The 23,287-nt window shown below is 38.8% G+C and overlaps 8 protein-coding genes and 5 non-coding genes across 13 annotated transcripts; 7 read left to right on the top strand and 6 right to left on the bottom strand.

The window, feature by feature from the left end:
* Window positions 1–27: 27 nt before the first annotated feature.
* On the top strand, window positions 28–2,260 carry ppk32 (serine/threonine protein kinase Ppk32; the record flags this gene model as incomplete). The annotated part of the gene is made up of 2 exons (XM_056180404.1): window positions 28–52; window positions 186–2,260. 2 exons carry the CDS (start codon window positions 28–30, stop codon window positions 2,258–2,260), a joined length of 2,100 nt encoding a protein of 699 aa, XP_056035587.1.
* Window positions 2,261–2,543: 283 nt separating this feature from the next.
* Window positions 2,544–3,989, bottom strand: SOMG_01610 (circularly permuted 1,3-beta-glucanase; the record flags this gene model as incomplete). Its single annotated transcript, XM_056180403.1, has 1 exon — window positions 2,544–3,989. The coding sequence occupies one exon, from the start codon at window positions 3,987–3,989 to the stop codon at window positions 2,544–2,546; it is 1,446 nt and encodes a 481-aa protein (XP_056037021.1).
* A 1,182-nt stretch (window positions 3,990–5,171) lies between these two features.
* On the bottom strand, window positions 5,172–5,253 carry SOMG_20071. The gene has a single exon. It is a non-coding gene; the product is annotated as a tRNA-Ser (tRNA).
* A 157-nt stretch (window positions 5,254–5,410) lies between these two features.
* On the top strand, window positions 5,411–5,525 carry SOMG_10039. Its single transcript, XR_008803572.1, has one exon. It is a non-coding gene; the product is annotated as a 5S ribosomal RNA (ribosomal RNA).
* Window positions 5,526–5,864: 339 nt separating this feature from the next.
* On the bottom strand, window positions 5,865–6,771 carry SOMG_01609 (uncharacterized protein; the record flags this gene model as incomplete). The annotated part of the gene is made up of 2 exons (XM_056180402.1): window positions 5,865–6,220; window positions 6,276–6,771. The coding sequence occupies 2 exons, from the start codon at window positions 6,769–6,771 to the stop codon at window positions 5,865–5,867; spliced, it is 852 nt and encodes a 283-aa protein (XP_056037202.1).
* A 900-nt stretch (window positions 6,772–7,671) lies between these two features.
* On the top strand, window positions 7,672–8,774 carry wtf13 (wtf meiotic driver; the record flags this gene model as incomplete). Its single annotated transcript, XM_056180401.1, has 5 exons — window positions 7,672–7,780; window positions 7,987–8,235; window positions 8,281–8,493; window positions 8,534–8,638; window positions 8,692–8,774. 5 exons carry the CDS (start codon window positions 7,672–7,674, stop codon window positions 8,772–8,774), a joined length of 759 nt encoding a protein of 252 aa, XP_056035733.1.
* Window positions 8,775–9,875: 1,101 nt separating this feature from the next.
* SOMG_10038 lies at window positions 9,876–9,990 on the top strand. The gene has a single exon (XR_008803571.1). It is a non-coding gene; the product is annotated as a 5S ribosomal RNA (ribosomal RNA).
* Window positions 9,991–13,226: 3,236 nt separating this feature from the next.
* SOMG_20070 lies at window positions 13,227–13,297 on the top strand. The gene has a single exon. It is a non-coding gene; the product is annotated as a tRNA-Gly (tRNA).
* Window positions 13,298–13,448: 151 nt separating this feature from the next.
* SOMG_20069 lies at window positions 13,449–13,521 on the top strand. The gene has a single exon. It is a non-coding gene; the product is annotated as a tRNA-Asn (tRNA).
* A 515-nt stretch (window positions 13,522–14,036) lies between these two features.
* ell1 (RNA polymerase II transcription elongation factor Ell1) lies at window positions 14,037–15,766 on the top strand (the record flags this gene model as incomplete). The annotated part of the gene is made up of 3 exons (XM_056180400.1): window positions 14,037–14,201; window positions 14,253–14,461; window positions 14,506–15,766. 3 exons carry the CDS (start codon window positions 14,037–14,039, stop codon window positions 15,764–15,766), a joined length of 1,635 nt encoding a protein of 544 aa, XP_056036822.1.
* Window positions 15,767–16,306: 540 nt separating this feature from the next.
* Window positions 16,307–19,003, bottom strand: orc4 (origin recognition complex subunit Orc4; the record flags this gene model as incomplete). The annotated part of the gene is made up of 1 exon (XM_056180399.1): window positions 16,307–19,003. The coding sequence occupies one exon, from the start codon at window positions 19,001–19,003 to the stop codon at window positions 16,307–16,309; it is 2,697 nt and encodes an 898-aa protein (XP_056036821.1).
* Window positions 19,004–19,446: 443 nt separating this feature from the next.
* frg1 (FRG1 family protein, involved in mRNA splicing) lies at window positions 19,447–20,347 on the bottom strand (the record flags this gene model as incomplete). Its single annotated transcript, XM_056180398.1, has 4 exons — window positions 19,447–19,567; window positions 19,619–20,080; window positions 20,130–20,249; window positions 20,310–20,347. 4 exons carry the CDS (start codon window positions 20,345–20,347, stop codon window positions 19,447–19,449), a joined length of 741 nt encoding a protein of 246 aa, XP_056036820.1.
* An 842-nt stretch (window positions 20,348–21,189) lies between these two features.
* qcr1 (mitochondrial processing peptidase (MPP) complex beta subunit Mas1) lies at window positions 21,190–22,575 on the bottom strand (the record flags this gene model as incomplete). The annotated part of the gene is made up of 1 exon (XM_056180397.1): window positions 21,190–22,575. One exon carries the CDS (start codon window positions 22,573–22,575, stop codon window positions 21,190–21,192), a length of 1,386 nt encoding a protein of 461 aa, XP_056036819.1.
* Between the last annotated feature and the right edge of the window lie 712 nt (window positions 22,576–23,287).

Genomic DNA, 23,287 nt, shown 5'->3' with positions numbered 1-23,287 from the left:
TGACAAAGGTTTTCCAGTGGGTTTTCCATGTTTGCCAATGCGATCCGTTTTGGTAAGTTTTCAAGGTTGATTTTGATTTTGTATATTTAAATAATTCCTTCAACGATTTATTGTACCTTTCTGGGATTTTTTGCACAAGAATCAATATTGAGCAAGTCGAAGCGCTTACTAACAGAAGACTGCAGTATCCAATACTAAAAAAATAAAGCATGATTATTATATAGATAAGGAAAGTCCCATTTATGTAGGACCTTGGACAGTGTATCCTGCTACAAAACGAGGTACCGATATTGAGGTATCGGTCTTCTCTTTTGAAAAGCGAATCCTATCAACGATCCTAAGAAATGCGACCGTAAATACTAGCTTGAAAGAAAATTTTATTCTTGAAGTTCTACGACGTGATGTTAGTTCTCTATCAAGGCTTCGTCACCCTTCACTTCTTCAGGTTGTGGAACCATTAGAGGAATCAAGGTCAAGACTAACATTTGTAACCAAAAGAATACAGTCGTCTCTTGCCGACGTTATCTGTATGTCTACCCCAATTAGTGGTAATTCAAGCGACGCCGATAATCCTTTTGCTTTGGATGAAATTGAAGTTCAAAAAGGTCTATTGCAGATTATAAATGGTATCATGTTTTTACAAGATTCCGCAAAGATATTGCACCTAAATATACAACCACGTTCTGTTGTTATCGATTCAAAGGGTGACTGGAAACTTTGCGGCTTTGGTTTCTGTCAGTCACTTGAATCCCCTCGTTATGAGTTAATGGATTTCGACGTTTCGACTCCTTCTTCTTTGCAGCAATGTTTGGATTTTTTAGCTCCCGAGTACGTTTTGCATGAAATCGTTGGTCCTGAAAACGATGTTTTTTCTCTTGGATGTCTTGTTTATGCAGTGTTTAATAGAGGAAAAAGCGTATTAAGTGCGAAGAACCATCTCTTAACTTATGAAAGGGAAGTTAAGAATTTGAATGATCGGCTTAATTTCTGTGTAGAGAATATCGAATCGCATTCCTTACGCTCTTTACTACTAAAATTACTGTCTCCAAACCCGAAAAGTAGAGCAAATGTTTTCTCTATGGAATCGGCAGATTACTTCACGAATGGAAGCATATCAGCATTGAGGTTTTTAGAAGCTTTTCCCGAAAAATTACAATCCGAGAAGGTTGTTTTCCTTGAATCTTTGGTAAACAAATTCCCTGAGATAAGTTATCGGGTACAATCGCAGAAGATTTTGCCCACTCTTTTGGATTTTTTGAACGATCAAGAGATAGTTGCACCCCTTCTGTCTTGCATCTTCCAAATATCCAAATCCCTTGATCCTTCCTTGTTTAGCAATAAAGTTTTTCCAAACCTCTTGCCTTTGCTTACTTCCTTCCCAAAAAATCCCGAGAAACCTCTTTTAATAATTCTGCAATCTATCGACTGCTTCAAGGCCAAACTACCCCGCTCAACATTTAATGAGAAGGTGTTGCCTTTTGTTTATGCATGTCTTGAGCAACCTTATGCAAATATTCAGTTATCTGCCGTTGAGGTCTTCCATTCTGTTTTAGATATGCTAGACCAAAAGATTGTAAAATCAGCGATATGTCCAAAATTATACCAATGTTTTTCAGTCACCAAGCAATTAGAAGTGAAGGTTTCTATCTTGGAATGCTTTCATGTTTTTATTGATGCGAAGCTGCTGGACTCGTTTGCAATTTTAGAGAAACTGTTACCTTTGCTAGAAAAAGTCAAGACACGGGTTTCTGCTGTAGTGATGGCTATGCTGAAAGTGTATGTTGATATCGGACGAGTAATTCCAGAGGAATCTGTTCATGAACTGGTAATGCCGAGGCTTTGGGTATTAAGTGCATCATCTGAATTGAGCGTTCAAGAATACACGCACTTTATGAGGGAAATTCGGAAGTTGAGTGACTATATTCAAACAGAACACAAAAAGAAGCTACGCTCTAGTCCCTCGTCTTCTCCTTATGACCATTCTATATATAATGCCAAGACTTTGAATAATCCAGTTGCTAATAACCAGTCTTCCCGCATGCAAGAACAAACTCTGCCTTCTACGCGGCCACCTTCAAATATGAAAACTTCGTCCTTTCCCTCACCTGCAACTTTAAATATGGCAGGTAAGAACCACACTTCTGCCGTGTCTTTTCCTCCCCTTGTACCTACCGAAATGAATGAAAGCGCTATTCACCAAAATGATGCTAAGAATGGTGACTCTCTTAGTGATTTGGGGGCGTGGAAAAGTCTACTTTAAAAAGCTATGAATTTGTCTAGCATAAAACAGATATTTATTGCAATATGTACATAAAAAAGACTTATAGATTTAATCATCATCGATTAATAAATCCAAGTTTATGGGTAATGATTGTATTCATCATCATTAATCGATCAAATAGCATAAACACGAAATAAAATTATCAAGTATCTCGAAAGATAAAATAAGTTAAAGTATAACTAGCTGGGTGGAAAAAAAAAGAATGAGCTGAAAATCAAAAATAGAGAGGTACAAACATTTTCGCTTGGTATCATTAATATGTTTATGAAAGTTGAACAACGGTAGAACCAGATTTCAACCAGCCAGCAACATCAGAAGCAGAGTAGGTTTGATCAAAGTTAACACCGTTCTTGGTGACATCAATAACATAAACTGCTGAAGAAGAAGTATCAAAGACAACAGCACCAATCATGGTAGAACCGGTGGGACGGGTAAAGTAGTCGCTAGAGCCACCACCACCACCAGCACCGTTTTGGCTGCCTTGCTTGCTGTGAATAGTGGAAACCATCTTCTCATTACCGGCATTTAAGACTTCAAAGATATCAAATTCACCGCAACCAGAGTCCCAGCAAGAGCACTCTCTCTTACCATATTGCAAGGTACGGGGAACTTGAGCATTCAAAGCCCAGATAGCAGGCATGTCGTTAATGAAATTAGTGGAATCATCGTGAGGCATGTTGAATTCCATCAGAACAACCTTAGTACCAGAGAATCCATGATAAGCGGGAATTCCAGAAAGATAATAGCCACAGTCATCGCCATCGCACTTGTTTGCGCTCCAGATGGAAACTTCCTTGTCAGACTTGAGCATGGTATCCGCAAGGACTTGAGGAGAAGAGGCACCGTCAACGCCATTGGCAGCAGCATAGGAGATAGAGTTACCAAAGCAATAGGACCAGACACCACTGCCTGCGGTACCACCCATATTATTCATGAACACAATGTTATCCGAGGTGGAAGATTCAGAGTCATAGTAAGAAGAACGAACCCAGTCGGAGGAGCCAGAGGAAGATGGGGAGGAAGTAGGAGCAGAAGATGCAGAAGAGGCAGATGTAGGAGGAGCAGAAGTGGAAGAGGTAACGAAGCTGGAAGCAGCCAATCCCTTACCGATTTCGTTAGGGGCAGAAATGCTGAGACCATTACTTCCCAATGAGGAGGAGCTGCTTGAAGAACTGGTGGGGGCAGGACCGTTACCAGTGACTGTAGAAGCAGGGAAAGCTTCAGGGGCTGAAGTGGCGGGCGAGCCGTCCGCATTAATATAGGCAGTACGAAGGATGGTTTCATAAACGGTACTGGTTATTTCAGCGGGATCATCACGCTTCTTGAGAGCACCGCCTTCGTTAGCGACAGCCTTTTTATGGTTGTGGTTGCTGCGTTTCTTGAGGGAAGACAAAGCATTGTCTGAGTCGGGATAATAAACGGCGAAGCGCTTTAACTGAACGGGACCACGGAAATGGAAAGAAAGCTCTTCGTCGAAAGGAGCCAAAGCACCACCGAAAGATTGAGGGGTACTAGTACATTCACAGCTTTCAGGGTTCATACTGGTAACTTTGTTGTAAGAAGATGAGAAACCAACGCCCTTGAATTCAACTTCAGAAGCTTGGTTGCAGTAGTAATAGCCATTGTCTTGAGAGCAGCCATCAGCCGAAACTTGCAAGACGGCAACGGCAAGGAAGCAAAAGGAAGACAACAAAGATTTGGCAAACATCACGAATTAAAGCAAAATAGTAAACAAAAAGGTAAATAGAAATAGAAAAAAAAGAGTGACTTTAAAAAAATTCAAAGAATTGTCGAGGACAACTGTAAAAGAATGAACGAAAACGAATCGTGAACGCAAAAACGTAAGCGACCTTATAGAGTCTTGAGAACAAAGAAATAGTAATCAAAGAAAACGCAGTAAACGCGCGTAAAAAATACAGGAATTCAAAAACAAAAAGAATTGATTCAGAAATAGACCAGAGAATCGTTTAACGAAACACGGTGTAAACGATTGACGAATCGGTCAAAGGTATCGTATATGCTCAAGAAAGCAGAGACACGATAGTTTTTTTTTATTGGTATAGAAAAGAAGAAATTTTAATTCCTTAAAAGTTTTGGGGATACGGGGATTTAAAAGGAATGAAAGTCAGTCCAGCCACGTATGAAGAAATAAATTTCAATATAAGCCTCAACAAAGAATGATAGCTTACCAAAAGATAACGAGGGTATACAAAGAAAGTTAAGATAAAAACGAAAGACGATGTATTACAACCTACAAAACAGCGAGGAAGAAAACGAAAGGAAGGGAATCAAATTCCAAAAAAAGAAGGAAAAAATAAAATAAAAATAAAAATAAAAGAAAGACAAGAAATCAAAAGAGTGAAAAAGAGAATAATACGCGTGAAAATCACCAAAAAATGTGGTATTTTACTGCAATTTTCCCAAGAAACAAAAGAGTGAAATGAGTTTGGCTAAGGTAAACAATGAAAGGCATGGGAAGGCCGCGGTTGTATAATCCTTCGATGTGGTTAGGGTTTTTTGCTTGTCGGGGATTGGTTTATGAAAGTTTAGCACCTGACGAATGACTGTTCCATGGGTGCAAGACGAGACACCTTCCGTTCAATTATTGGCCCATAATACTCCGCCAAGGAACAATGTGACACGTTTGACAGATGTTCCGCACACCGCTGTTACCGTAAGATCGAATAAGCAACCGAGATTGTCCCGTCTGAGAGCACATGAACCTTATGGAAAAAAAAGGTCGATGCTGTGAGATGGGCCGGGCAACGGCGCGTACAAAGAATGTACAGCAAAACAAAGCAAAAGAACTGTTGTTCTTTGTCATTACATTCTCTTGTTAGAAAATTTTGCTTGTCCTAGAGAGCAAAGACTTGGGGAAAAAGAAAAAAATCGACACCAGCAGGATTTGAACCTGCGCGCGGAGACCGCAATAGATTTCTAATCTATCCCTTTAACCACTCAGGCATAGTGTCTTCTGTTGTTTAAAGACAAACATAATGTGTTTTAAACGGTTTTCCTTTATATTTAAAACCGCCGAAAGTGGTTTTACATCTGGTTTGTGGAAAACCAGCAAAAAAGCAAATTGATGCCCTGTAGTACAGATTTGAATTCTACACATGGGTAGTGTCTACGGCCACACCTAGGCGAAAACACCAGTTCCCGTCCGATCACTGCAGTTAAGCGTCTGAGGGTCTCGTTAGTACTATGGTTGGAGACAACATGGGAATCCGGGATGCTGTAGGCTTTTCACTTTTGGTTTCCTTTTTGACTTGTTTTTCTGTTGCTCTTTTAAAAATTGAAGCACATGGCTTTAATCGTGATCGACATAGACGTTTGACTTAGTGATACTAATGATTATAGAAAAAGCAACGCTCATCCATGATTCAATAATTAATTATATTCCTTATTAGTTAGAAAATAAAAGATTCTATAAGGATCATTATTAAAAAAGTGCTTGACGAATAAATATAAAATACAAAATGCAAAGATGAAACATAAACATAAACATAAGCAAAAGCATGCTGGAGAAAAAATCGAAAAGACAGGACATTATAAGAAAATGATGCTTTACTTTCCGAATAAATCAATTCCCACCGCTTTCAACATCCCTAGACTGACCCGGTTCCTGGCGTAACCCTGGAGATTGCTCAGTATGTTCAGAGGTATGTTCAGAGGACGGTTGTTTAAAAGTATCATCACTACGATCGTTGAACTGGTTTTCAGGCTCTGGTGGCAAGCTGTTTAATGGGATACTATTATCATCCGTCAAGTCGTTTCTATCCGATGACATCCTGAAGCCTAGAGCACTAGTAATCACAGAAAAAATTCCTGAAAAAATCCCAGAGAAAAACGAGGAAATCCCAGAAAAAATTCCTGAAAAAAGCGAGGAAATCCCAGAAAAAACTAGAGGAATCAATATAACGATTGAATCCACCAACACTAAAAGTACCCCATTAGTAAACATAACAAATTAAAATCCCACCATTCCACTTACGTGAAAAAACAAATAAGAACATATAGAAAGTCATGACGACAAGAACAGCTGCCACAGTAGCTTGAAATTTTACCCCTACAGATTCTTTTATCGATTCCTTTATAAAGGGGACAAGGTATTTGTAAGAAAACCAAAAGTTTACTATGACCGAAAGAATAAAGCAAAAACTAAGCCGAGCAGTTTCATTTTCCTGTCTGCGTTGTGCTTCGGGGATTCTCACAATTTTTGCCGGCCAGAAAATTAACCACAATAATGCCGTCAAGACATTTCGCAAAAGAATAAAGAATCCGCTTCCTCCTGTCATGTTGGTAGACGCTTCTTGATGTCTGTTTTCTGAGTACGGAGGTGCATGACCTTTTTCCAAGTCGTCTAGATGAGAATTCAAGATTTCATTGTACCGTGGCAGTTCACCGTCAAACGTTGCAAGAGTGCCCAAGCGAGGAACGTCAGCTGAATCAGCATCTTTTAGCTTTTTGTATTTGTTTTTTTCAATCATTTTCTGAAATCCCTTCAAAACCTACTCAAATAGGCAGTAAACACCCAAATTCATGTCAGAACTTTCAAAACAGTAGCACACATCTGATCCGACTAACAAGCTTAATATAAATCTAGTTTATAACAACTCCCAACTACATGAATCGAGTCCACAATGGCAATGACTAGAATTTTGCAGAGGTGAAGCTGTCATCCACCCTCTCTGACACACATACCGATAGCTAGTAAGCGTACGCTACTCTATATATATTTACAATGAATGAACAGTCCGAAATCGCTTTTGTTTGTTTCTATCGTGTAATCAAACTAAATTAAATTAAAATAAATGAATGCACAAAGTAAAGTATTATCACAAAAACTTATTTCGTCTTTTCATTCAATTGGGATTCTGCTTTTATACCAGTGGACCAACTATTCTCATGTTCAAGATCTCATTAACGAAACGAAAACTGTAGAACTTGTTAAATAAAAAATACTGAACCTTCCAATACAAAGATATGCATTTCCAAACCCTTTTTAATATCATTCAAAGCAACCAGCATGATTTCTTTGCTCAAACTTCCTTTGTTTACTTTTTGTAATAAACGACGACTCTTTTGGATTATACTATTACGAGAAATCGCAATGAGGACTGTGACCAGTCAGTGACACAATGTCGCTGCTTTTATGATTGAGACATGCGAAAGGCCACTACCAAGATTTTTTCAAACTCGCATCTTTGGTTTTGACGGGCAGGCCCTTTTGGAATATTCTTTTTCTTTTTTGAAGCGAGGCTCAATTCCCTTTTTCGACAGATTCTTGAAAAGTGCAACCAGTTCCTACGGACTTTTCTTGGTGATTCTAGTTGTTTTTGTCTAGACTGCGAATCTAGGTGCTTTTTTTTTGCATTGCCATTGTAAAGATGAAGAATAATTACGCTCCCGTTTCGAGTTCGGAAGCCTCCTATAAAACGCTCAATGATGAAAAGTCAGGCATTCAATCTTCAGATGGCACACCGCCTCCATATTCAGGTAAGAAGTGTTCAAATAGGGAAGAAAATAGAAGTTGATTAAGTGCATGGGAAAAGGTTTTAAAATCTGCCGCATGTTTACGGGACGAATCTTGTTTGTTTGTTTGTTTTGGGGCTGATAACCTTGTCGATTGCTATAACAAACATGGCCAACACCTTTATCCTTTTGTATACAACGAAAAGAATTACTTCTAATACATCCTTTAGATTCATACAAATTCATTGATTTGGAGATGGCTGATGGACCCGCTCAGAGTTCCGCTGAAGAATCCGCAAATAAATATAAGAGGGCTTTGGAGAATTTTGTAATCCTATCGTATATTCTGATTTTCGGCTTCTATTTGTCCTTGGTTTGTTTTTATGTACTATTCTTCGTCTACAAGTTTCCTGTGAAAGCGCAAGTCCATTGGGGGCTTTTTGGCGGTTCGATTACATCTGTGATGCTGCTTCTAGCAGGTAAGACAGCAATGTCCATATTTTGGACGACTGACTAACTATTAGATTCAATTGCAATAAATTCAATAAATTCAATAAAGTGTGAATTATTGATAGGCAATATGCTTGTCGCAGCATTCCATACAGTTGTTTTCGATGCCTTCTGTTTAGCCTCATCTTTTGGACTGAAGAAGTACGGAATGTTTGAAAATTTGAACCCCGCTGTTTACTGGTTGATTTTTATCACAATAAACACATTCTTATTTCTTGTTTTGACGAGTATGTTGTGTATGACTTTAAAATATCCTAACTGTTCTAGCAAATCAAAAGGCACGCGAATGCATGAATTCAAATTTAGTAAACGGCATAAGCGGTTTAGCAAAGGGCATAAGCGGTCTAGCAAATGCTTTGTCTTGTACTTTTGGTATGTATTCTTTGGATGCTTTTCCTCTCATAATATATTATTAACCTATTTAGAAAAATTTAATGCTCAAGATGAGAGACATTCGAACGAAGAAATCGAACTTCAACCTCTTGATGACCAAAGAACTGAATTTTGAGATTTCATGTTTATTTATTTCTGTAGTCTTGTCGAAACCGTTTTCACTTCTTCTTCGATTTTCGCGCCATCATTGGAAGCATCGATGCTAATTACAGTCCGCCAAGTTCCTATATTCGTATCAAAAAGAATCGCGCGCAGCAAGCAAGGAAACGTTGCATCTAGCATGGTTTTATTTATTTGTTTTTCTTTCACTCTTTCATGAATCTTGTCATTCGTTTCATCTTAATTTATTACTATTAAATGAATTTCGTTGCTTCTATTTTCATAGCGAATACTTCATCAGTGTTCATAGCGTTGTCCATACATTGACCAGAACATTTGATGAAGGTTGCAGAGATGTATATACTTGCAATTGATTCTAATCCTAATCTATGATCTGCAAAGATGTTACTAAGTCCAGGAATGCGGTAAACAAAATTGGTATATGAAGCATTAATTCATTCAGGAAGATCAATCGAGTTGTAAAGGCAAGGCTTTTCCTTCGAAACAGTATGAGAGTCGCATATGAACTACGAAAATTTTTCAATCGCGTGTCTCAGCGATGGGAAACGGCCCTTCAACACGCATCATCGAAACATGAACTGGCGATGCAACATCAGCAACTAAATTTAGTTCTAGTGAACCTCTGCTTCACTTTCATGCATCTTTCGGCGTTCATTTCTGCTGGTCAAGGCTTTCCTTATATTAATTCCTTGTAACCTTTTCCCTTCAGGTAGCATGTTCCTTCACAAGTAGCAAAGATGTTCCTCTCAGTATGCATTCTCTGTACATGCTGCATCTGGGCTTTTTTTGTCTCCTAAGAGAGTTTTTCTTGTTAAATTTCAATCAGATGTTTTCACATACCGAAAAAAACCAACGGCATCTGCTCAACTCACATACTTGCCATTTCAAGGACCGAAGTTGGGACGTTCCTTTCTCAAATAGTGTACAGCAGGATTAAACACATCAGCAGATATGTTTCCCAAAAGATTTGTGAGCAGTGCAAATGAACAAACTTGGCGGTAAGACCATTAAAGAACCACCGATCAAAAAGTCGGCTAACAATGATGAAGGAGCGAACCTTCCTTTTATATGCTGGACGTACTTACTGCAAGTGTCTACGGCCATACCTAGGCGAAAACACCAGTTCCCGTCCGATCACTGCAGTTAAGCGTCTGAGGGTCTCGTTAGTACTATGGTTGGAGACAACATGGGAATCCGGGATGCTGTAGGCTCCCACTCTTTTTTTGCTGTTCGTTTTTTTAATTTCTTTTTTGACTTGTTAAGTAAATTCATGCCTGTGAATACTTCTCTCGTTCTCTTTGTGAGACGCTCATTAGCAAGTAACACGAAGCAAAAAAAAGGCAACCACAGTCATCCGCAACAGAAATGCAACAATAATATTTAGGCATAATATAGAAGAGTACTTGCAGTAAGGCTGCATTCTCAATTCCCGCGCTCATACCAACTCATTGCCTTTGGGAGGAGAGAAATCAAAATGCATGTCTTATAATTGCGGTCATCATTTCATATTAATACAAAATTCCTTCTTAGTTTCAGTCCATTTTCAACTGAGTCTGAAATAGCCAAAAACAAAAGGAATATAAATAATGGTTCATCAAAGCAATTCATGAGCGATTGCGATCAGCGTTAGCGGAAGAGTCCAAACAAACTAGGGAAAAGAAAGACAAATGAAGGGAAATGAGTTTACGTAGTAGGATTAATATCCGTCGGTGGAGGAGCCAGTGCACTGTCTCTTTGCTGGTAGCTGGGAAGCGTAGGCGCTCTCGTGTGATCTGTTGAGCTAAAAAAATCTAAACCAAGGCAGGCTAAAAGAGCGGAATACAATACATAGCCCACACCGCACATTATGGTACCTACACAGTACATCAAGGTACCTACGACCATACCAATGATTTTTCCAATAGCACTGAAAACGAATGGAAGGACACAACCCATCAAGATGACCACATAAAGCAGTCCTATTAGTCCCGAGAATATATGAATGAAGGCCTAAAATTTTTGTTAGTAAACAATCAAATGTATCGATAAATTGGATATGGTTGAACTCACAAAAAAAAGCAGCTACAAATACTATGAATATCACAACATGAATCATTAGAGGATCCAAGGGCTACTTGTCCAAATATTTAATGCCATCGCCATCGACTAGAAAAGTATATGTTCGGAAGTAGCAAGATATTGCATAGACACACACCAAAGAGGGAATAATTGTAGATAACAGTCGTTGCAACTTCTCTTTAAGGACTACATTGCCGGGAAATTCCCGATTTAGGAATTGTGAAGCTTCACGTTTCCTTTCATCTAAAAAGGAATAAAAATCGCCAAGTTGATCCATTGCTATATCTTTCTTCTCTTTGGCTTTTAAAGAACCTGAATTGGGTGATTTATTTGTGTCCTGTTGTGTGTACAAAGGAAGTCCCTTCTCGAGATCATCATCATAAACATTGGCATGGTATGCAGGAGGATTGCTTGATATATAAATCTTTGAAATTATTGTAAACTTGAATGGTTCTTCAGTACTACAAGTGCAATAGACTAGAGCAACTGTGAATTTCTCCTGCTCGCAAGCTTCCCAAATCACGATAAAACCAAATATCGAATGAAAACACACCCAAATAGAATTCAATTCTATTATATCATTCCAGCAAGTTAAAAGAAACGCAAAATTAATCGAATTGGCAAAGAAATGAAGAAAGAGGAAGTTTGCTCCTGTCAAGAAATTTCGCATCGCTTACGGTGTTGGGTTACAATGACAAGTGACACTTGCGATTTCTGGTTTGTTTACATTTTTGTAAACAAACCAGGTTTTCAGCAATTATACCATTCATTGAATTCCAAAATGGATGAAAGTCTTTGGATAATTCTTAATTGTAAATCATTTTACATTTTTCAACTACTGAAATTACGTTATCACAAAAGCGCTTAGGCAGATAAAGAGCATTAGCTAAAATCAACAGTTTATTGACTCAATGACTGTTGAAACATATTACTATATAGACAAGTAGAAAATACAAGGCTAAATAAATAGTAAACAAATTGCACTCTTTGCTAGTATAAAGCAAAAATCTGAGAATGGTTTAGACTTTCCGAAAGCCTTGTATCACTTATGATTATCGTCTGTTTGCATTCTTTTTGAATCCATATCTCGCCGATTCGTAGCTTGTTCAACTTGTAATCCAAAACAGTAAATAATTACATTGTTATATGTCCAACACAGAAGAGAAGCTGAAAGTAATCCAATTGTTATCATAAAAATTGATAAACCAACCATGATGCCCCTTGCCGCGTAGAGAACAACTAGAAAAGATGCTGTATGTCGTTAGCAATTCGTAAACAAATAAAAATAAGCGACTATAAAAACACGAACAAACAAGAGATTCATATAACCATGTATATAACAAAAAATGTGAGAATAAAGCTCCCGTGAATTTCCAATAAAGGTTATTTTGAAAATAGTTTTTGAACATGTAGGTAGGAACTTGGAAATAGCTCGATGCTGCGAATACGCAAAAAATCGACAAGATTCCAGAATTAAATTTAACCACTTTCTGTTTTTTTACACTAAAATTTACTGGGAAGTAATAGCTTATTAGCTTGGAAGCGTTAGTAGCGTACTCCCTCAAGGAGATTTGAAAGCTGTTCCAACCACTGAATTTAAAAGGTTTCTCAAAGCTGTCCTCATTGACTATAAAAGAGCCTTTATCTGCCGGACTTTCTGTATCTCTTACTTTGTCCATTGGAATTCCCTTTTCTAAATCCACATTGAATGCATTAGCGAGATGGTTTGAAGTAGTTGTGCTTGAATTATCTGACATTATTAAAAATAGTATTAAGATGATCAAGGTACGGTGCCAAATTAGTAAAGTTTCTTCCTGGACGAGAAACTTGTAAACTGTGACGAGATGCTAATTGGGGAGTAATAGCAGGTATAAAATCGATACTACTTTTTCAATTTAAAACACTAAAGATACAATAAAAAAAGATCAATTTGGATGATACTAAAAGAGATAAACTGCCTCAAACACAATTCTTTCTCTTTCCTTACGCAGCTCTTTGTTCATAGTCAAGTCACAAATAGCCAAGTAACACAAGTCTTTTGTTTACACTTGAAAAAACAAAGAACAATACATAATTTACGATGCTTTCTCTGTCAAAATCACATAGCACACATAGCTTTGTCCTTGCTAACTTGCTACTTCAATTTATTACAATAATTGATATGGATGCCCCGTCAAACAATACACAAGTAAGCATTTTTTGAGTTGAGATATATGATAAATTGCAAAAATTCCTGAAATTCTTGGGACTCTTTAAGTATGAAAAACGAGTTTCACAACGGTTTTTTTTTATGTGAACTTTTTACTTCAGCTTTCATCCATATAGCACTTGGGATACCCTTTCATGAATATATATCTATATGTATAGCCCTGTAAAGTAATTAACTACTGCTTTGGTGGTTTAGTGGTATAATGCTTCGTTGCCATCGAAGCGACCCGGGTTCGATTCCCGGCCGAAGCAATTCTTTTATTTTTTTTACCTTCACATACACCCAAGTATGTGTCCTTTGAAGCTGTCTATTTTATACTGTTTGGCAACGCCGGCAAGCTTCTGGGTTGTCCTTTCCAACATTCTGTATAGTTATGCTTTCCTGAAGACAATGGGTGTAAAAGGTCGGATAGCACAGTTGGTAGTGCGCATGACTGTTAATCATGAGGTCGTGGGTTCGAGCCCCACTCTGACCGTTTTTATTTATGAAGTAGTGGAATGCGAATGGACATCTGTTGCTTGTGTAAATATATTTCAACTTATTTTTTGGCTTTGTTTGATCCCCTACATAAAAGATAAAAGAACATATTTCAGACAGCAGTTTTTCTTATGTCTTTTCCTGCTTGTTTACACAACACAAGAAGTAAACAAACACGTATTGTTGAATCAAAATCGAAGGAAACTTTCACCCATACAAGAATCATTCCTATTACTCAACGAACATCCTTTCTTATATTCAGCAAACAAATAGAAAAAAAGAAAAATCAACAAAAATTTCCAACTCTTGCATGGACCTTAGTTAACATGTGCTACCTATGTTACTTTTCACTTACATTGGGTCTGCCTTTAGCAAGAGCACAAGAGGGTTAGAAAAATTAGACTCTGTCTTTACCTTGATCATTTATACTGAGGATACCGGCCTTCCACCAGAAAACCGCTTGGCTTGTAGGAAGAAAAGAAATATCAATATTTCGAATTCCGTCGTTTTCGAATGATTAGACAAAAAAGCATCCGTGATGCTCTTCCTGTAACAGTGGATGGAACAGAGGAGGAATCCCCCCTGCTAATGTCAGTGCAGTTGCCAAAGGAGTTTCTTGAAAATTATCTTGCAGGAACCTTGGAAAATATTCATCTAAACTGCACTGATTCCGGCGTAGTAAGTGTAACTCGTGCGTTCTTGACTGCATAACTAACTTTTTTTTTACAGTCCGTCATAACCGGAGGAAGGTCTTACACCTGTAATTCGATTCCAGAAACGGCACCTCATGAAGTGTATAGATTGAATGAATCTCGATCTCTCCATCTTGTGGGCCGAGTATATCAACGTCTCCAATTGCGTCGAGAATTTGATAGCCGTATGGCAGAACGAGTGAAGAGTAGAACAAAAGAAGCGCAAAAAGAAAAAGAAGAAAAAAGGTATGTGTAAATATATTATTGAGCTCTGAACTGACCATCTATAGAATTGTTACCCTTCATGATACGGCTGCAAAGTCTACCCAAAACTCTCAAAAACCAAAAACGCATCGATTAATTCAAAAGCAGCCCCACCGTCCCCTAAATTCATCTCCTTTTTCAAAACCATCCGCTCACAATAGTTTGTCTTCATCAGTCACAACTCGCTCATCATCTCCACCTGCACACGTTGGATCGTCCTCTGATTACCCAGCATCCTCCTCTTCTTCATCTTTGAAAAGTCGTTTGGATCTTCGTTCCAGGGTTGTTCAATTGTTAGCTGTCGCCGCAGAAGAGGAGGATGTCCTTTTGCAACGCACGAAAGCTCTACCTGCTGAGTTACGTTCTTTACTGCCAGATATTGCTCGGAAAAACCAACTAGGAAAGTGGGAGTTGTTTCCAAAGGTTTATAAAGACATCAGAGTGTACGACTGGCGGCCTTACAGTGTTGCTGATCGGCGCACTGTAATCCAGCGGGCTACTTCTGCCTTTAATGAATTAGGTCTACCACAGGATGCGCCAGAGCGTCTATCCCTAGGTTCAGGTAAAAAGTCAGCAAATCCGCTGTCAAAACACAATGTCGATAAAAGAATGCTATCTAATCATGCTCCTACTTCATCGGTCTTGGCTCCCTCCTTTGTGGACACTAATTTACCTTCTTCTACCTCTTCACACCCATTGTTAAGCAACAACTCACATTCTCATCACCAAAAATTTCCAAAATCTTCCTCGTCGACTGATTCACCTCCGTCTTCTCTCCAACATAAAGTTTCAACCAATTTGTCTCGCACTGGTTCAGAAAGCTCAGCTGTCTCTTTAAGTGATCCAGGGAACATGAGCACTCCTGTCTCTGATATACCTTCACCTACTTCTTCCGCTAATTATTCAAATTTGTCGTCTCCTCAAGGTAAGCGAAAAACATATTCTCCGTCTTATAGTCAAGCCAGTGCTCGCACGGGCATTCATTCGTCCGGTGATGTGTCAGACACCTTTAACCAGCACCAAAAACAAGAACAAAATATATCAAAGCCAAAAAAACGAAGACAGCAACGATACACTACGGAGGAAATAAAGGCATTAGCATTGCGTTTTCGGGAAACGTATCCTCAGTATAAAAAATTATACCAAAAAGTTGCATCCTTTTACAATAATAACGAAACGGAAAATCCTAATTTTTCATCGTTGCAAGATGAACTGATTTCACTGCATTCTCAGCTTAAAAGCTGGAAAAATACTCTATACGCTGCGTCCGATGATCTGCCAATATAGTGCTCTTTCGTGCGCATATGAATAATGATGAACATGACCTTTCCAAACTTGAAGTGAACATTATATTACAATTATTACTATCTCATCATATGTCAATCAAAAGTCCTATTTTTTTATTTATGTTTCTAACTTTCCTTGAGTCATTGTTTGGTTTAGAATATGAACCCTCTTGGGCCTTTTTTACTTGTATTTACTGATTTTTATGAAATTTGGATTACGAACCGACATTATATCCTAACTTTCCTTTAGTCATTCATTGAATATGTATTAAGAATATAGACTTATCTATTTTGTCAAATTACTGACGGCTTTTACAGAAAAAACGATTATTCATGGAATGAATTTATTTATTCTTGATACTTATATACAAAAATAATTATACACTAACTGATAAATAACCCTTTAAGAAGAAAGAGAACCTAATATAACTTAATTTAAATAAATCCTTTTATAACCTCACAATCGTACGCACGAGTTTTAAACATTAATTTTAAGATAGCACTCTCAGGTAAAACTGCAAGTACTCCTAAGCAATACTTTTTAGGCTATATCCTTTAGCCAACGGTAATAATGAGAAGGTAACCTTTTATGTTCGCGTAACGCAGCAGTGATGACAGAAAGATCAACCTCTGGCTGCCACAGTTGACATTCCCTTGATAATGCACCGCTAATTTCGAAATTTGGCTGCAAAGGAACTATTAATCCCACCGAAGCCAGTTTTTCCCATGCTTCTAAAGCAACGTCCTTTCCCCAAAGGCGAAAGCTATGTGCAAGCGCACCTGAAGCCACTGCGTCTAATACCGTACGTTGATGGAGATGGCGATATTCCTGGTAAACACTATTAAAATTGCAGGCTGGAATATCTCTGTTTTCAAACCTGATGGTACATATCAAGAGTGCCAGTTCTAGCAGACTCAAGTTTTTAACAAGCTCAACTTTATGGTCAGATACTCTCAAGTTGAACCTCTGGAAATCACCATCATCCAGAAGTGGCTGAGATGGGGATCTAGACGTAACAGGAATTAAGGAATCGACGTACAGCATTCGCAAATTTCTGCTTGAATAATAATGATATAGTACTAATTTGTGCATATTACTCGAAGAATCAGCTAATAAGTTGTTCACCCTGTTGTTCCATTCATGTTTTACTTTCGAAACAGACTCTTTATCCGTAATAGTAAGAACGCTTCGATATATGCTCAAAAATTCCCGTAAGGAGGAAGGGGGAGGTGTATGAATAACCATGTGACTAAATCGACTTTTTACTCGCTTCTCGAGTGACTCGAAACAATCATACCGAGTAGTCAAACCTACCACTAAGATCGGTGCCTTCCTTGACTGGGCAATATCAAACAGATTGTATAATAACATTTGCCGTGGATGCTGCACAAATAGATCGAACTCTTCTAAAATAAATACAACAGATGCAGAAGTCGTAAACCCATCCTTCGTAATTCCCAAATCTGCAGGGTGTGAAAGAGTGGCCAAGAGTCTCGTCAGAGTATCTGCGAAACTAGTTTCAGAGCGAATGGCATCTTCAGAATCCAAAGATTCTAATTCAACCGATAATTGGCGTGAAATTTCTCTAAGAGCTACTTTGTCATCATGCAAATAAGTTCCGTTAAGTCGCACTGTGTAAAAAGATTCGGGTATTTCAGCTTTAGCTTTTTGAAGGACGCTTTCAACCAACAATAACTTTCCAGAACTTCTTGGACCGACAACAATTACAGAGTTTCCTTCACCTAGTACAACAGTTTGTTGCATCCACCGATAAAGTTTAGATTTTTCTTCTTCATGTCCTATAAGCGGAATGCTTGCTTTCCCTGTAAATCGTCTAGTAACAGCTGTCTTTATTGTTCGTAACTCAGTATTTACTTTATCAAGTCCTAACTCAGATATGAGACTATTGGTAGTTTCTTTGTGAGTTGAAACGGGTTTCGGTTTTCTTGGAGAAACTACGGTTAGTTGAAAGCTTGCCTTTTTAGGTAAGCTATACATCAATGGGCTCTCGGGAACTGAAATTTGATTCCTCGAAGGCAGTAATATATCCATGGGAGGGTTTGGTGTTTTAAATGAAGGAGTAGGAGGAGGAGAAGAAGTAGAAGATGAGGACGGAGAAGAGGGTGTAGAGGGCTGAGCGGCTTGAGCGTTGAAGTATACCGTAGGAGATACACGCGAGGTCTCCTGCTTGTGAGGAAAATCGGAATGAATGATATTAATGTCATCGGTATTTGGTTGAACTGAGCCCTTAGTTGACCATTCTTGTATGTTTATCGGTGAATTCTCGGGATTTTCTCCAAACGTTAGGTCTTCTTCAGTTTCATCGTCCTCGGTATCATCATCATCTTCACTAGAATCGTCAGAAACACGACCCATGGGTTGTACTTTTCGTGGCCTGCCACGGCCACGCTTGGGCTGCTCATCCTTTGGTCGGTTAAAGATTTCAACAAGTGGTCGTTTCCTGGATGCTCTTTCACTTTTTCTTGTACCTGTAACTGAAAAGGAAGAATCATCTTCTTCGTGTTTGTCAAAAGGACGACGGTCTTGTTTTTTTTCTGGAGAAAACATGTTTAAATCAACGGTTGAGTCAGACCCACCTCCATCAGTATTAAATTCAGGAGTGCCATCATGAATTGACTTATCTTCTGAACTTCTTTCATTTACAGTCGTCCACAACTCGGTTGCCTTTTTCAATGGAGGCCTTCCACGACCGCGTTTTCTATGAGCAGCTTCGTTATTTGCTGAATCTTCTGGAGCTTTTCGTGGCCTGCCTCTTTTTCTTTTGACGACGAGACCAGTGTCCTTGGGGTTACTAGTGGGGTATTTTCGTGGACGTCCACGTCCACGTTTTACGGGTTCTGCTTCTTGTTCTTCTTTTGAGCTTTCTACTTCGTCCCTGACGCTGTGGTCGGGTTCTGTTGACTCCAATCGATTTGACTCGGTCCCATTCGATTCACTATTGTCGTCGAGACTTTCTGAATCCTTATTTTTTGCCGGAAAAAGCGTATTATCGTTCATGGAATCATCCTTTTCGTTTTCATTATCAATAATGTCCAACGGGGATTCTTCAGCTGAATTGTATTCTGTTTCATCAGATCCTGCGTCGTCAACTACAGTGTCGTTTTCATTATTTTCATTTAAATTAAGGCCATTTTTAAAAGTATCATGTTTTTGGTCAACAGTAGAGTGTGACGAAGTGTCGTGAAACACATTTTCTGCTGCTGGAGATACACGCATGTCAAATTTCAAAGAAAATACATCCCCGCTAGCGTTCTTTTATAAGAGTACAGGTAGAATTTCAAACGTTTCTTGGAATTATTTTCAAAATCCTATACAGTGTATTGAATGTATATCTTGAAGGTGGTATTCGAGTTTTGTAGACGTTACGCATTATGTTACTCCAAGAATAATTACCAGGAAGTTTTTGTGACCAATACTTTGTAAATGCAAGAGAAGCTCTTTATTTTGAGAAATAAATAGGAAAACAATAAGGAGGAACAAAAAGCTACAATTTTCAATAGATCCTTAAACCCTGGGAACAATCAATTTATATTAACATAGTAGCACCACCATGCTTTTTCATAATATTTAAGACTAATAGAACTTATAAAGAGATCATCTGATTCAACTTACAGTACTTCTTTTAACGACACTTTGGTCGATTCCTTACACAGATGTGCCTACCCATATTTGTCGCTTTTTTTTGAGACTCGAACGTCTAGCAGAGCTTCATGTAGAGAACCATCTTTGCTAGCCTGCTTAAGAGCCTTTTTTTCATCTGCAGATAACGGCCTGCCAGCCCTGTAAAATCGTTAGTAATGACTTGAGAAAATTAAACGTCATTAAACATACATAGCTTCCAATTGCTGAGAATGTACAGTAGATGTTTTTATGTTCTGAGTTGAGGGTCGTTTGACGAATCTAGTTTGGACTCGTACTCTCCATTTTGAAGTGAAAGTAACCGTATCAGACGTACAGCGAAACACGTAGGTGTCGTTTTCATTTAGCAAGCATTCGAGGTATTTGTTATTAGACATACTTTTCCAAGCCCAATAGCCATCATGTAAGTATTCAAGCTGCCACTGTTCTTCAGCTCCAATGGCTTCTCGTCTGCTGAACAAGTCTCCCTCTTTGCCAGCAGAAAGATACTTCATAAGGAAGCTTTTCAGGACAACGTTACCATTCATATCGGAAGCGACGAATACTTGTCTTGTGTTGTCAGGTTCTAAAGAAAGAGGATCCAGAAAAATTCCTACGCAACTTCCTTGTACCTCTTCTATTCCCAAGGAAATTACCATGGTATCGAGCCTTTGGCTAAAGAACCGTCAGCTAAATTGTTTTCTCGGAAATTCATGAAACATACTATAACACCAGTGGACCATGGAGGTCCTCCATGGTGTTAGCATCGATCCATATTGGATCATTCTTTTGAGACTCCACAGCTGACTGTAAAGACTTTGTGGATTTTTTTCCCTTTTTGTGACTGTAAGAAATGCATCGTTAGAATCTTGAAATAAACCATTTGATAAAAAGCTTAACGTACACTTTTTTATCCCCTTTGAAAGTTAAACGTGAAGGCATGTTCAAGGTTGACTGTGGTAAAGATATTCACTTATAAATCTTTTGAATAGATTCCTTTCTTTATTTCCATAACCTATTTACACCGACAGATTTTTAATTTCACCTCTACTGGTGGTTTTCATACGTAATGTGTGAAAGAACACATATACTAGACTTTTGAATTTGCCTTGCTTGATATGTAGTGAAGGTTCACGAATACATACTATACTTTCAATAAAATCTACATTATATTGTCTAAATTTTACAACTAAAATAACCAAGTGGTTTGTAATACAACATTCATACGACGATTTTTCAATCCTGTGATGGAATACCGGCATGGCCACTTTGTTTTTATTACACTATTGCTACGCGAACATGTTCAGTGTATCAAACCGACTGTTTTAGAAATAATGATATTTTCTGTTATATGAGAAGGGAGATTATGTAGAAAGGGAATGCCGGAAGCTCGAAAAGAGTAAAAAAGGAATTGATTGTAAGACTTGAGAGCAATCTGTCATTGTGACGGGCTTCAAAGGAATTTGCAGCAAGAAAGTCTACTATGACAACAGCTTAGCTCATGATCTAACCATGAAAAAGATAAACCTGTCAAGAAACTCGCATTCAAGATGAGGCTTTTCGTTTTCGTAAACGTAGACGATTCTAATGGAAACACCGCGTCAAAAAAAGACAGGTTGTAAAATCGTATGACGAAAGAAAAAGAAGAAAAAGGAGGACTTGAACTTAAAAGAAAGCAGGGAGCGTACAAATCGTAAGGACGATGAAGCATAGGAAAACCTACCGAAAAGAATCAAGGAGAAAGACAAAATTGAAAACTTGGTAAAAGGCTCAAGAAGATCCGCTTACCAACGGTTCATAGAGATACTGCTACGAACACGGTTGTAATCCAAAAGGCCTTCAATAGCACCAACAGCAGAAATGGCAACATCCTTATCCCAAATCATCTCGTTGGCAACACGGGCAACATCATGCTCAGTGATTTGCTCAATACGCATGTCAACCTCTTGAGGGCTCATACGACGTCCAGTAGTGAGCAATTGGCGACCAATGTCTTCAGCAATAGCGGTGGTGGAATCCAAAGAAAGGAGAAGAGAAGCGCGAAGTTGAGCCTTGGCACGCTCAACTTCAGCACGAGTGGCAACAGTAAGACGAGCCCAGTTTTGGAGGGTAAAGTGAACCAAGTCGTCGATACGTCCAAGATTCTCAGTTACCAAGTAAATACCCCATAAACCGGTGTCGCTGTAACTGGTGCTGAAGCTCATAAAGCTGTTGGCCAATTGATCTTGTTGGACAACGGAGCTCAAACGGGAAGCCATGTGGGGAGAAGCACCCATAGCACGATCCCAGTTACCGATGATAGCTTGCATAACCAAACCAACAAAGTAGTCGGGATGCTTCCAGCTCATACCTTCAACGGCAATAGCAATGTTGGCGGTGGGAGAGTAATCATCACGAATACGGACCTCAGAACCGACAAAGCGGGGTTGAGGACCACGAGGAGCACCAAGAGAGAGTTGTTCGGTAGAAGGTTCCAAATGGCCAAAGTACTTTTCAGCAAGCTTGACGAGTTCTTCGTGGGAGATAGAGCCAGCGGCAGCAAGAATCATGCGGTCGCTACGGTAGTTGTCCTTGATGTACGTAAGAAGGTCATCACGGGTTAAAGACTCGATGTTTCTCTTGGGGCCCAAAATGGTACGACCCAAAGCTTGACCTTGGTAGGCAGTAGCATGCAAATGGTCAAAAACAACCTCATCAGCCATTTTGTCGACCTCCTCTTGTTCGCGTAAAATGACTTGACGCTCGCGTTCGACGGCGGCAGAGGAAATGCTAGAGTTGGTTAAGATGTCAGCCAAAACAGCGACGGTCTTGGGAACAGCCTCCTTGAAAGCATGGGCATAGTAAACGGTTTGCTCACGAGAAGTGTAAGCATTCAAATGAGCACCGGTATTTTCAAACTCGAGCTCAAGAGCACGTTGGGAGCGGTTTTTGGTGCCCTTGAAAGCCAAATGCTCAAGGAAATGAGCAGCTCCGTTGTTTTTTTCGGTCTCTGCTCTTGATCCAGCATCAACACCGACGAGGACGGTGGCTGTTTGAGCATAAGGATGATGTTCAGTAGCAATGGTTAATCCATTTTTCAGGGTTGTAGTTTCGGTTTTTGGTAAAGCAGATGTTGCAAACCGACGTGCAAGCTTGGGGGCAAGCTTTGGCAAATTCGAAAGCCTCAGCATCCTAAGTGATAATGGTCAAACAAATCCAAACGAAAGAGGTGGGTGGTTTTCAATGTGGATGGGAAAGGATAAGTACAAGTAACGACGTCCCGAAGCCGTCCACACAAAGTCCTGCTAGCGTTTCTTACCAATGAGGTTCGGTAGAAATCCAAGGTTCGAATCTCGATTGGGTCGAATATTACTAATGAATTACAACCATATGCTATTATTTTTTAAAAGAATAATCTTTTATTAAGCATTTTGCATTTTGGATAATGCAGGCACAATGGTGAAGGATGGTTGTGTTTTTGTATACTATTTGATGAATTTTATAGAATGCAAAAGGCATGGTCTATGTATGTAGCGACGATTACGATTTTTTCCTTGTTTTGTGAATAATGACAAGCAAAATAAATATGAACATCGTAACGCAATAGAAACGTACAGCAATTCTATAGAAGTGATTTTTTTCTATTTTGCCTCTTAAAAGCAGTTCTTGCCGTATTTCCTTTCCTTTCCTTTCGTTTCTATTTTATTTTATTTTTTCATTAATTACCTGCTTTTATTTATTTATTTCCTTTTATGATATCAGTAAATATCACTATAGCTCGTTCTAATTCGGTATCCGTCTATAGACTGCCGTATGGTATAGTATGGTATCGTTAGCGCTCACGCTTAGTGTCATATCCACCAATGGTGTAGGACGGGATTCCGCCAATATAAACTCAACGAC

This window comes from Schizosaccharomyces osmophilus, chromosome 1 (assembly GCF_027921745.1).
Source record: "Schizosaccharomyces osmophilus chromosome 1, complete sequence".
Classification (NCBI taxonomy): domain Eukaryota; kingdom Fungi; phylum Ascomycota; class Schizosaccharomycetes; order Schizosaccharomycetales; family Schizosaccharomycetaceae; genus Schizosaccharomyces; species Schizosaccharomyces osmophilus.
This window is presented reverse-complemented; position numbering and strand designations above follow the sequence as displayed.